At 43.9% G+C, this 12748-nt stretch overlaps 5 protein-coding genes across 6 annotated transcripts; 2 read left to right on the plus strand and 3 right to left on the minus strand.

Moving 5' to 3' along the window:
• Positions 1-547: 547 nt before the first annotated feature.
• On the plus strand, positions 548-2876 carry LOC128310459 (putative fatty acyl-CoA reductase CG5065). Its single transcript, XM_053047106.1, has 7 exons — positions 548-571; positions 636-752; positions 1280-1570; positions 1628-1841; positions 1916-2114; positions 2184-2423; positions 2504-2876. Exons 1-7 carry the CDS (start codon positions 563-565, stop codon positions 2874-2876), a joined length of 1443 nt encoding a protein of 480 aa, XP_052903066.1. The 5' UTR covers positions 548-562.
• Positions 2877-3835: 959 nt separating this feature from the next.
• Positions 3836-5296, minus strand: LOC128296848 (protein CDV3 homolog). The gene is made up of 3 exons (XM_053032353.1): positions 4993-5296; positions 4561-4842; positions 3836-4477 (listed from the first exon to the last, which is right to left on the minus strand). Exons 1-3 carry the CDS (start codon positions 5167-5169, stop codon positions 4250-4252), a joined length of 687 nt encoding a protein of 228 aa, XP_052888313.1. The 5' UTR covers positions 5170-5296; the 3' UTR covers positions 3836-4249.
• A 537-nt stretch (positions 5297-5833) lies between these two features.
• Positions 5834-7806, plus strand: LOC128310143 (palmitoyltransferase ZDHHC3). Its single transcript, XM_053046706.1, has 6 exons — positions 5834-6136; positions 6307-6350; positions 6413-6554; positions 7026-7247; positions 7332-7544; positions 7620-7806. The coding sequence occupies exons 1-6, from the start codon at positions 6056-6058 to the stop codon at positions 7773-7775; spliced, it is 858 nt and encodes a 285-aa protein (XP_052902666.1). The 5' UTR covers positions 5834-6055; the 3' UTR covers positions 7776-7806.
• On the minus strand, positions 7530-8763 carry LOC128310144 (transmembrane protein 208). 2 transcript variants are annotated; one of them, XM_053046707.1, is made up of 4 exons: positions 8691-8763; positions 8468-8626; positions 8258-8394; positions 7530-8190 (listed from the first exon to the last, which is right to left on the minus strand). In XM_053046707.1, exons 1-4 carry the CDS (start codon positions 8694-8696, stop codon positions 7968-7970), a joined length of 525 nt encoding a protein of 174 aa, XP_052902667.1. In that variant the 5' UTR covers positions 8697-8763; the 3' UTR covers positions 7530-7967. The 2 variants fall into 2 exon arrangements, with proteins under 2 accessions (XP_052902667.1, XP_052902668.1); XM_053046708.1 differs by having other exon boundaries at positions 8468-8623; positions 8691-8749.
• A 1896-nt stretch (positions 8764-10659) lies between these two features.
• On the minus strand, positions 10660-12508 carry LOC128298706 (uncharacterized). Its single transcript, XM_053034478.1, has 3 exons — positions 12491-12508; positions 11127-11179; positions 10660-10924 (listed from the first exon to the last, which is right to left on the minus strand). The coding sequence occupies exons 1-3, from the start codon at positions 12506-12508 to the stop codon at positions 10660-10662; spliced, it is 336 nt and encodes a 111-aa protein (XP_052890438.1).
• Between the last annotated feature and the right edge of the window lie 240 nt (positions 12509-12748).

A 12748-nucleotide genomic window follows, 5' to 3' on the forward strand; every position in this document is an offset into this window, starting at 1 on the left:
ATCTTATACACGGGTGACACTATTTTTCCAGTAAACAGTCTCGGGTACTGGCGTGACACTAACAACAATATACGTGTCTAGTAGTAGACCTTTCAAATGACTTACTGGAGAAGAATGATCGAGATGGAATCGAATGGAAGACGCAAAGTTTAATCAACTGACTCCAACAGGCAGCATTAGTAAATCTGCTTTTACAAGGTGAAGTTTGCTGTTATGTGACTTTAGATTGTGTCAGCCAAAAGATCGTAAAAAATGTATAAAATCTTTCAAGATGCTTAAAGCTGGACCAACAACGATCGTAGAATTAGCTCTTAAGAGGAAGTTACAAGAGTTGCTTCAAGAATAAATTTGAATTGCACACCAAAATACGACACTTAATAGCGATAGATTACATGAGAGGATTTCGCGCAAGCGACAAACCTCAACCAAGGACATCAAAGTTATTATCTGCTTATTTAAACAATAATTTCTAATTTTTTCCATTGCAGATCTAGTGAAGAAAACGCCTGTACAGTCATGGTACACAGGAAAAACGATCTTCGTTACCGGTGGCTCCGGATTCATGGGCAAGGTAATGATGCTTGCCATCGGTGGTGCTCGAGGATGGTGCTAATTTCATTTCTTTATTTGATCAGGTTCTGTTAGAAAAACTGCTCTACTCCTGTTCGGACCTTGAGCGCATCTACGTCCTGATGCGACCGAAGCGTGGTAAATCGCCTCAAACGCGCATTGACGATTGGTTGAAATTACCGGTAAGTAACAAAACACTGCCGCAGTCTCCTTTAACAAGAGAAGCGATCGTTAGATAACAACGGAGAGTTACTTCACGGGGAGGGAGCCAGATGGCAACCAGGGAGCGGCAGGGATTACGGTGATGGTTCAATTCATCCGAGCCGCCTCTTGACGTCAATGGCGTCTAAGTAATCATGATCAACACTTGGCTAACACATCCCGCTGACTCTGAAGGGCAAAAGGGTAGAGCAGAAAGATCAGCCAACAGCACACCGATTAAAAAAAAACAAATACTCTCCATCGTGTACATGATCATCAGCACGGTACGGTACCATCTGTACCGATCTGATCTCGAAGCCGTGCGTACGAAAGTCATCCTGCCATGACGGTTCAATTGCTTCTTGATGAAGAATAATTGGAGCCGTACCAGACACATGCATGCAATTAAGATCTCCTTCAGGATTGATATCTGTTTGAAGCATGTCGCGGGACAAAGCAACGTCTCAGTTGAAGATTGATCAAAGCAAACTCATTAACTCCGTTGCAGGTTTTCAAGCGTATCCGAGAGGAAAAGCCGGAAGTGTACAAAAAGCTCGTACCGATACCGGGTGATGTGACGAGCGAGAAGCTCGGTATCAGCCCGGAACACGAGCGACTGCTGATCGAACAGGCCGAGATTGTATTTCACTGTGCGGCCACACTGAAGCTCGAGGCGCGGCTGAAGGATGCAATCGAAATGAACACGATCGGGACGAAGCGTATCCTCGATCTTTGTCTGCAGATGAAGCGTCTGAAGGCGTTGCTACACCTGTCCACTGCGTTCTGTTACTGCGATAAGGTACGGTGGTCTGTGACGCAGCTGCGGAAGACGTTAATCAATGCGGTGTGTTTTTAGGAAGTACTCACCGAGAAGGTGCACGACTTCCATCACAATCCGTACGATCTGATGCGTACCGTGGAGTGGATGGATGAGAAGGCGCTGGACATGATCACACCGAACTTGCTGAAGCCTCATCCGAACACCTACACCTACTCGAAGCGTTTGGCCGAAATGATGGTACGCGATGCCTACTCTAATTTGCGCGTCTGTATCGTACGACCTAGCATTGGTAAGTGTTGTACGATTAAGCAATTCGTGTCCCGCAGCCCGCTTGTCCTTAATGAGAACCGTTCCTTGTTCTAGTGTGCCCAGCCAATGCGGAACCGGTTGAGGGATGGGTGGACAGTTTGAACGGCCCCGTCGGTATCATGGTTGCTGGCGGTAAGGGCATTATTCGTTCGATGCTGTGCAATGGAGAATACAACGCGGAAGTCATCCCGGTTGATTTAGCCATCAATGGGCTTATCACGATCGCGTACACTCTGGGTCAAATGGAGGAGATGTAAGTGTGCTGTAGCGTGTAGAGCAGTAGTACGGAGGCATCTCACCCTAACCGCAACATATTCCACAGGCCGAAAGAAATACCGGTGTACAACATCACATGCCGCGAGACCAAACGAACCACCTGGAAGGAGGTGTTGGATCTGGGCAAGGCGACCGCCTACGAGTATCCGTTCGAGGCCGGTGTCTGGTACCCGGACGGTGATATTACGATGAACAAAACGTACCACACCATCTGCGTCATGCTGTTCCACTGGCTGCCCGCTTACTTTATCGACTTTCTAATGTTCTGCTTTGGCCAGAAGCGATTGTAAGTAGTTGGATCCTGTAGGCCTAGTCCTTCCTGGTGAATTCCCTTTTTTAAGCGTACGCAACCCTCTCGCTTTGCAGCATGTGCCGCATACAGAACATGGTCACGGAGGGGCTTAGTTTACTGCAGTTCTTCACCACCCGGCAGTGGGACTTCAAGTCATACCAGTATCAAGCGATTGCGAAACATCTCACGCCGGAGGATAACGTCATCTTCACGATGGATGTGGACGCGATCAACACGAAGGACTATCTGCGGCGGATCATTCTCGGTGGCCGTCAGTTCTGCATGAAGGAACCACTGTCAACGCTGCCGAAGGCACGCATCCAGCTCAAGTTCCTGTACGTGCTGGACAAGGTAGCGAAAGCGTTCATGCTCTACCTGATGGCGTGGCTTTTCCTTACGCTGACCGGTTTGAAGGCACCGGTCTATGCAATGCTCGGATGGGCGTAATTCTGTATGCCATCAACATTCCTGCACATGAAGTGAAAATGCTCTGCTGGGAACGGTATAATTTGTTTCTCGTGGCTACCAATAGTCTTATCAGTGTGTTTTTTTGTTGTTGTTGTTGGATATCATGTTTCCCTCCTACATTCTTTTGTTTGTGACAAAGCAATTAACTTAATAAAATAAGAAACAAATTGGTAACAAAGTAAAAAACCTTTTCACCAAAATCACCAATATTCTCTTTAAAACATAAAACTATAGTAAATCATATGGCACTCAGTGTAGTTTCCAGTGTAGCTTTGAAAGGATACATTGGTTATCGTCCGTTAAACCCTCCCCCGCCCTCTCTATTGTTGGATATTGGATGTTCTCTATTAAGCAAAGTTTGGTTATGGGTTGCCTTACGATAGGTGCTAAATTAATTAATCAGATTTAGCTAGAATTTTGAGATATCTTCAACCCAAACTCCCTTCAGCAGCAAGATGTTAAAAATCGCTTCACTGGTGTGCTGCCATCCATAATTCCAATAAGGCAATCTGAAGGATGTGCTCGAGTAGTGTGACCTCATGGTTGTGCAGATCTTCAGGCTCCAATAGATATTAAAAGCCATATTGAACTATCCACAGGAACAGCAGCGTTATGAAATATTCAGGCTGATGAACGGTCCTTTAAGGTAGCTGGCAATGGCACCGCTCAACGGATAAAACCCGGTGAGAAATACTATTCAAACAATCACGGTACGGATACTATTGACCTCTATTGATGTTGTACTACCAAGAAAAGAAGATCGATGAGGGTTGATGGCGCCGTAGTTGTGATCCACCAAAAAAAGCCAGCATAAACGATTGACAGTTGATTGTTCTAAACCATGAGCTGATTCGGACACTAGCGCAGAAAGCCCCCAAGTCGCGAAACCTGTTAAGTAAGCGAATAATTAACAATTATGTTTATTTGTAAGTGTGTTTATGTGTGTATTTAAGCCATTTCGAGGTTCAGTTTTGATTTTATTTTTAGTTGCTTTTTATACAATCTTGGGCAGTAGGTACGGTGGTTGCTAAAGTGGATCCAACGCACCAGAATAATCACACACGCAAGAAAACGCAGCGTTTGTGAATTTTGAAGTAAATCGAAATCATTTAATGTATGTCGCATTGCGCATGCATAACGATGTGAGTGCCTCGGCTGGTCTGGGACGCACATAACAAAACAGCGCAAAATTAGCACAGGCAGCAGGAAAAACTAACGAAATGACCGAAGGCACCGAAAAGAACAAAAAATGCAGTTAACAGAGAGTACGAGAACGAAGTAGGCGCATCATGATGCAAGAGTAGAGTGTAAGAATTTAAAACGATATACTGAGCGGTCGGGCACTTTGTCCCCTAGCTCGCATCGTTGTTCAGTGAGTTGTACCGGTTACCGATACTGATCTGGCTAGTGGAGGACTGTTCGACCGTTTTCGCTCGGACGCCGTGCTTCACCTCCTCGAATGTAGGATCGGTTTTGGGCAGTTTCGGTGCTTCGGCCGGTTTTTCCTGTCCTAGTGTAGGGAAGTACTCCTCGCTCTGCAGATCCGGCGCAATGCCTTTCTTCTGTTTTTGTTTTGCCATCTGGAAATGTGCAAGATCCGATCGTAAGCAGACGCAGTAGGCAGTGTGATGCGGTACAAGTGCATTCCGTAAAGATTACTTACGAGATTTTTCATAGCTGGACTGATATAGATATTGCTTGTGGTAGCTGGCTCGGGTGCTGCAACCTTTTCTTTTGCCGCTGCATTTGCATCTACTTTGTTCCAGGGTTTGCTAGGATCACGATCTTCCCCTTCTCTGCCTTCGGCCTCATAATTCGGATCGTTCATATCGCCCGAGTTCTCAGAATCGAGCTGGTTCGATTCGTCATCTATGTTTAGCTGGGCCAGTTTGAGTCCAGTGTAATCTTTCTTCGTCTCCTCGAACACCTTCCATTCATCTTCCTGCTGTAAGGGAACGAAAGGTAGAATGAGAACAAGAACCCTTTGCGGAGGCCTTCTACATTCGCCGGAACCCTTTGCGGAGGCCTTCTACAATCGCCGGAACGCATTTCCGATCGGACCAGCCCGGACACCAGGGTGAATAGCCACACCTACCTCGTGCGAGTCATTTTTACCATCTGCCGGGTCGACTGGTCTCAGCTTCATCTTACTTTCGACGACCTTCTTCGACGTGTCATCTAGCTGCTTGGCTATCTCCTCGGCGGTGACAAACTTTTTCGCCTTTCCCTTCTTTTTGTCTTTCTTCGCGAAGAAATCATCTAAATTCGCCATGGTGGAATGGGCAACAAACGGGCAGTAGCACTTTCCGTACCGTGTAACAGCGAGAATATCGGTTCTTTTCCACAAAATGTGCAAATTGCCTGGTGGATTTTTCTCGCGCTGGAACCGACCGAAACGAATGCTGGGAGGAATACGGAGACGAATGACACAACGTGCGTTCGGCTGTCAGTGGCGGTCGCTGTGGAAAAGGCGCAACCAGTCAAATCTCAATGACAGTTTGATGTTGAGCTAATGTTGGGATTTCTTATTGTTTAATGATTAAAATATTTATAAAAAAGGGTTGCTACACAAATAAACACCATTTAGCATGAAATAGTGTAATTGTTGCAAAACATAGCACCAACATAGGCGTCACACTCCGAGAAACCTCTCTTGGCTTGGCGCGTTGTCGGCGCAGAGACCTAACCAGATTGGTACCGAAAAACATTATGTACAGTCATATTTTGTTTAAATCTTTTGGAAAATTTCTTTATTCAATTTGAATAATAGAATACAATAATTTCCCTTTTAAAACAAAATATTTTTCCGTACTATTTTCCCGATACACAACCACTGTTCGGTTGACGGAAAGAAAAACTTACATGATTTGACGACACCCGCGAACCGCGCACCCTATCGCACACGGCGGATATTTGTTCGTCTTGCGTATAAACAACATACCAGAGCGCAGAAAGACACGAAACCCTACAGAATGTGCAAAGATTTTCGCGTTTTACTTCCCATTCCGTTCAGTATCGATTGATTTGCGCGGTGTACGTGCAGGCGGGGGTGGAATTACAAAAAATACCACCCCCTTTCGTGGTGCAGAGGGTGGCCGAAAGTGCAGTTTGGTTAAGGAAGAAGCATCCTTCGGTTCCATCCACTGGTGGTACACACCATGGAATATGAGTACATGCTGATGAGGAACGAGAAGGAAACTCAAAACCGCTGCTGCGGAGGTCGCGTCTGGTGTGTACAGGTACCGTTGAAATATTTTCACGTTTAATGTCCGTTATGCGTCACCCTTATTGCATTTGCCTCCCTCTCCCATCATGGGTTCGTGATCGATGAGAATGCTGCAAAGTGTTGCCACCGGTACGGCACTTAATAACACTGTTATGACCCGTTGATTTTATCTTCCCTTTGCAGGATATTTGCGGTATCATTTGTGCCGTCCTAACGTGGAGTTTAATGTAAGTTTCAATGTTTGTTGTTAAAAAAACGGTTCCTTCAACGATATTCCCATGTATTGCAGATTGTACGCGGAGTTTGTAGTTACAATGGTGATCCTGCTACCGCATCCTTATAAGGCATATCGGTACATTAACTTTATAATTTTTAACGCGGGCTCGTTCCTGGCGTTTGCATCACACCTTCGAACAATGCTGTCTGATCCGGTAAGTACAGTCAAAGAAGTAAGATAACCAAGGCATGAGATATTGATACTAGTGTTGTGCTTAATGAGGACACAACACCAATCAGGTGTCAGGATACGTGAATCAACAGAACTGTGATTCAGATTCATGGAGCAGAATGAGATTCAACCAATACTTTTGTACATTATTTATGCATGTTATTTGTTGAACAGTTTTAACTAGTTGTTAAATATTTTGAATCATAATAGGAGATGAGGTCGCAAATTTAGAGCTCAACACATTGATTTATCATGATTTACGTTGCTATGAAAAGTTTGGCTGATTGTAACGATAACGATTCACCATGAGCACACCAGCCTGATAAGAAAAACTTATTTTACGGACTTATGATAACGATTGCGATTGGTTGAAGCACGTGTTGAAACATGAAGCTTTCTGTGCTGATCGATGCGTTATGTCGTCTATTGCTCAATTTATGTTTCTATCACGCAGGGCGCTGTACCCAAAGGGAATGCAACCAAGGAAATGATCCAGCAGCTTGGCTATCAAGAGGGACAGGTATTTTTCAAGTGTCCCAAATGCTGCAGTATTAAGCCAGAACGTGCGCATCACTGTTCCGTATGTCAACGGTGCATACGCAAGATGGACCACCACTGTCCGTGGATAAACAACTGCGTCGGGGAGAACAATCAAAAGTTTTTTGTACTTTTTACGGTGAGAAACGAACGAAGAACGTTGCGTTCCAGCACGCCGTAACTAATCATTTGATCCTGTGTTTATCCTTTTTAAACCAACCAGTTTTACATCGCATTCATTTCCATCCATTCGATATTTCTGGCTGTAAATCAGTTCTGTCTGTGCATTAAGAACGAGTGGAGAGAGTGTTCGAACTATTCGCCACCGGCCACGGTGATACTGCTGCTCTTCCTTATACTGGAAGCGCTCCTGTTTGCCGTCTTTACGATGATCATGCTCGGCACCCAGCTGAACGCAATATGGACCGATGAAACGGTATGGCACTATATTGTCTATGATCCTCTTCCAGTCGGATAGCTATTATAGTCTTTTTTTCCATCTCCCTAACAGGGCATAGAACAGCTGAAGAAGGAGGAAGCCCGGTGGGTAAAGAAGTCGCGTTGGAAAAGCTTTCAGGCAGTCTTCGGTCATTTCTCACTAGCCTGGTTTTCACCTTTTACGCAACCGCTTAGAGCAAAGCACGAAAATTATTTATATTCAGTCTAATAAAAACAAAACACACGAAAACAAGAATTACTCTTAACAAAACGCGTATTGTTTCACACTCGGCCCATAGTCTTCCCCACCTACAGTTAACCGTTGGATGGTGGGAAGTCTGGAACAACGGAGGAACGGCGAGGCTTCCCGGTGAGCTGCGTACTGCTCATTTACCGTGTTTTCCCCCATCGACGTTTAGTGTCACTGCCGTGCCCGGTTCATCTTTCGCATTAGTTTCTTTTGCTTCTTTTCATTCACAGGGCCCTCTTCGGCGGGATCGCCTTGGAAAAATTGCTTTCCGACTGTTTGCCATAGCAGCCAACCCGCCCGCACTGGAAGCAGTAGCATTAACAGCCAAAAGAATTCGGACAGAATCGATACCAGCTGTGTGCCCGAGGTCAGGATAACGATGTCTTTCACGTGTCTGTGGAAAGGAAACGGCAGTGATGGTTTACACACGCGACAGGATTACGCTAATACGACTGACTTACTCCGTGATGCCTCCCTCTATATTAAGATCCGTACCCGTTTCTATGATATCACCTTTTTCTGTAAGTTTAGGTTTGCTTATCATAGCCATAAAGTAATAGCTGGCACCATGCGCCACCAAGCAAAGGACCGTCATGACCTGGTAAAAAAATAGAAACAATCACGTATTCAGACAGAACAATTTTCATGACATATACCACTTCAATACGTACCACCGCAAGCGTAGAAAGTTCGGCATACACAGCGAAACCAAGGAACTGGACCGCGCTAGCGATTAGAGACATGTTGCGGTAAAACTTAACCGTGCCCACATTTTCTTCCACGATCTGTTTACTACCTTTCGTAGCCTTCTTTTTGGGAGGTTGTTGCTGCTGGAAAGGGAATGAAAAGTATATAAATAGGGTGTCTATTTTCCTGTTTTTCGCGGCCACTTACCGACATGGTGCTGATATTCTGAATTGTTTAGTGCTGTTTTTTTATTTCTGCTTTCGTCGTGCCGAGTCAAAACACATCGTCACTTAACTGTCAAATCGTGCACACATTGGTTGGACACCAGGACCCATGTAATAAAGGATAAACGTAAACAATTATTTTTATACATTAGATCATTTTTATGACATGACTGCTTTATATAATAATGGTACAATTGAATGGAAATAATAGAAAATGAACTGGAAGTAGTAATAGAATACGATTTGAAATTTACAACATGTAACTTTGGCATAGTTACAGATGGTGCTCGACCACTGTGCGAAAAAGGCGGAAACTGCATCTTTCCGATTATTCGTGCCAAGGGCTGCACAAGCAAACGTGTTTGTTTGAAATGCGACCTACATACGTTGAGCAACACATTTAGTTACTACTAAAATTAAATCGTGAAGCTATTCTTCATACCACCTTAAAATGTTACAGGAAAATGAGTATATTTAGGCCATATGGATGAAAACCTCTCAGCGCTCTTTGCTACTTAAAAGGGTCTGCGCTTCCCAGAAGAACCTCGAATTGAAAATTAAAGAGATAAACCCAAAGAAACGATGGCTCCACCAGTGGCCCTGATAACATACGCTGACATACGCAGAGGAAATCGTTCAAATAGATGATCGCAACTTTGAAGTCTGAAATTTCCCCTCTGTTGACCTCTTGCACAAAGTGGCACCGACAACAGCATTGAGATGTTGACATACGCGCTAGGATACGCTTATGTTAAGGACATAGGAGAAGCCACTGTAGCGACGAGATATACGAGATATAAACTATTGAACAACAAAATAGGCTTGGGCAGGAAATTAGACAGTTGATTATTTCTCATTTACGCAACAAATTTTAGTAATTGTTTCGAGATAACGAACCTTTTAAGGCACGTAAGAGCCATCGATAAGCTAATTATCGTTAACAATACCGTGTTGCGTGTTAAGATGCGCTGAAGCAAACATATAATCAATACAGTGCATTAGACGGTTAATTTTTCCAAATTGTTTTTTGGTGTATGATCTACGAAGGACCAAGCAGATAGTGGAAAGATTGCTATCATTGTATCGAAATCCGCCGCAGAATAATATATCCTATTAAGTCGTTAACAATAAAATCAATTTCTATATCTCCCAAGTGGCAACGGTTTAGGATCACTGGCTAATGCCATATGATTGCGTCGAAAATACAAAGACGCTAAATTCAAAGCAACCCCCTCACGGTTGCTGCTTAAAGGTTACACGCCGACACTGATTACCGATTATAAGCGGTGTAAAAGTGGCGAGAAAATGGAACCCACCTCCACACCCAACATGCACCTGTGTGTCTGTTGTGTAGATACTTTCTTTCATTGCAATAATGCTACTGTTTTCGCTTGTAAGCGAAACCGAACCGTACCAACCGCGGGCCACTTTTCCGGAGGGGGAGAGGTCTTGGAATTCGTACCAGCAGCACACCTCATTGGTATGGTTTGTTTTCCGCATATTTTTTCGCGAAAAGTCATTCAACGGTGGGCACGGTGGGAAGGAGAAAGAGAGAGTGGGTGTGTGTGTGTTTGTGAAAAAGGAAACAAAGGAAGGAAAACACAATAATCAATTGGAACCGGTACAAGACGAACCCCCGCTGCAGCAAAACCACAAGGAAATGATAATGTGTAATAATAGAGCGATAGAAGACCCCGGAGGGTGGCAGCAGTTATTTTTAAGGTATTTTATTAATGTTTATGTAGTTCGTTTTTCCTCCCAGTTTTCGGGCGGTTTCATTATGTTATTTTTTTGGGCATTGTTTATGTTTTCTATTTTACCGTCCATTTGCGTTCGTGCGTCCGTTTTGTTGCTCACTTTGTAGTTCCGTTTTTTTTCGCTTGCAAATTGTTATTAACCCTTTCGTCATTTCTATGCACCTTATATCGTAATAGTTTCCGGTGGCAGAAGGCCTAGCTGATTAAGCTCGAGCCGAGCCCATTCGCGTCGTGACCATCGATCTCGAACGTTGGATGATCGTGCTTGTAGTGATGATGGAAGTGTTCGTGCTCCACCTCCTCCTTGATCACGACCGGCTTATGCACCTCCTTCTTCACGATCTTCTCCTCCTTGATCACCGTCGGTTTGTGATGGTGGTGCACCGTTTTCACTTCCGTGTGCACATGCTTCTGCTGCTTCACTTTGACCGGTACATGGATGATGATTTTCCGCCGTTTGCTGCCCGAACCCGAACGCGGTAGGGAAGGAAAAAAAATCAACATTAAAGAAAGGGAAAAATAGCACCCTATCGCACACCCTCCCCGTTGTTCGCATGGCAACGGCTTTGTTTCGAAGCAATGTGGGAGTTTTTTTTCTCTCCTATTTCGCGTTCGCGAAGTTTCCACACGGTAGGGTGGACCAGGTATTAGTTTTTCCTTACCCAGCAGCGGCAGATTCGACGAGCAGGAACAGAAGCGCAAATGCCGCAAGGATCTGTGCAGGTTGTGAACGTTTCGTACCGGATCACGCCGAATCGCAAGCGTATCAATCAATCAATCAAAACATAAGTAAGTAGGTAAGAGTGAGAAAGGAAAACGAAAAGTGAATAATTTTACCAGCACTAAGTAAAGGAAAACAAAAGCAACAACAAATGCAGAATTGGGTCTAAGCAAAGGAAAGTGAAAACATGAGAAACGATCAATTTGATGTTTACCGAAAGATCGGTTTTTTTTGGGGGTGCCCAATTGAAGGTGTTTTTTTTCTTCTCTCTAACCGTAGAGCTCGTTAGTTCGTTTAGCTGTGGTGTAGCAGTTAGTGTGGTTTTTTTTCTCGGTAACGAATTATAAAATAAATTATCGTCATTACTTTGTGTACAGGAGTGTACACCGGCTTGGCTCATTAACCCTTCAAAGAAAACGAGCCATGAATGGACGGGGCACGTAGTCAACGTGCCAGATAAATGGCACTAATGGTGTTTCCCGACAACACATCCACCACGGTACCATTAATAATTTTGTCTCACAAACTTAGGCAAACGATTGATGAATTTTCATTTCACAGCTTCTTCAGCGACCGTGTACTTTGTGTTATTTTTTTGGTTTTTTGAGGATTGTAAATTATTCCACCCTACCGTTTGGCACCGGTAAAGGTGTAAACGTGTTTAAAGACGCTAAAAATGGTAACAATAATAAATGCCGGCAGTAATTAGATCGTGATATCGATACCTTTCTCGCTCGCACTAAATAAGGAAAGGGGTTCGTCTCTTTAAGTCTTTTGATTTGCTCGATTAGAATTTCAATGGAAATGAAGTTTTATAGTTTTCTGCTTCGTTTCTTTTTAACATACAACAAGTAAAACACACTTTGTTTTGTGAATTTAAAGTCTTTTAGTTCGAAAGCACATTTGTTGTACAAATTGTAATGAAGGAATTTTGATTTTCCGAGAGAGTGTCTGAGTGTCAGTGGGTCTGTAGCTCTTCTTGCAAAATGTTGACGTTAAATGATGGGTATGAGATTTTTAGAACCAGATGCAACCGTTTTTATGTTGAGAAATGATGTTCTTTGCATCATCTAGGAGTAGAACTTGATCAAAAAGCAACACAACGCTCCAAAATCCATGCTCTTTACACACTGTACGGAATTAAAGCACTACACCACATTGTCCTGTTTAAGAGTTAACTGTTTTACCACACCACAATATCGTTTCCAATGTTTTCACAATTAATTTTTACACCCAAAAATAATTCCATTAGCACACTTTCTTGTTTCGTTCGTTCGTTGTTGCTGTAAATCGAACCAAACTCACCACCAATCGAATCCGCATGGTTGTGGGTTTTGAAATCTCGACTCTACTACACGTTACTTGCTAGCTGATAATGAATAAATGAACCAACTTTGCTGATATGCTTTGCTTTTTATAGCACGACCAAGTGACGAACCCGCGCGCGTGCTGCAGCGCGATGCACCGACACCCCCACCGCGGCAACGGCAAACGGGCCCCCCTTGCAGCAAGGGGTGCCAAAAAAGGAAGACAGATAGAATCGATGATGTACTCCGCACGCAG

The sequence above is a fragment of the Anopheles moucheti genome, chromosome 2 (genome assembly GCF_943734755.1).
Source record: "Anopheles moucheti chromosome 2, idAnoMoucSN_F20_07, whole genome shotgun sequence".
In the NCBI taxonomy this organism is placed as follows: Eukaryota; Metazoa; Arthropoda; class Insecta; order Diptera; family Culicidae; genus Anopheles; species Anopheles moucheti.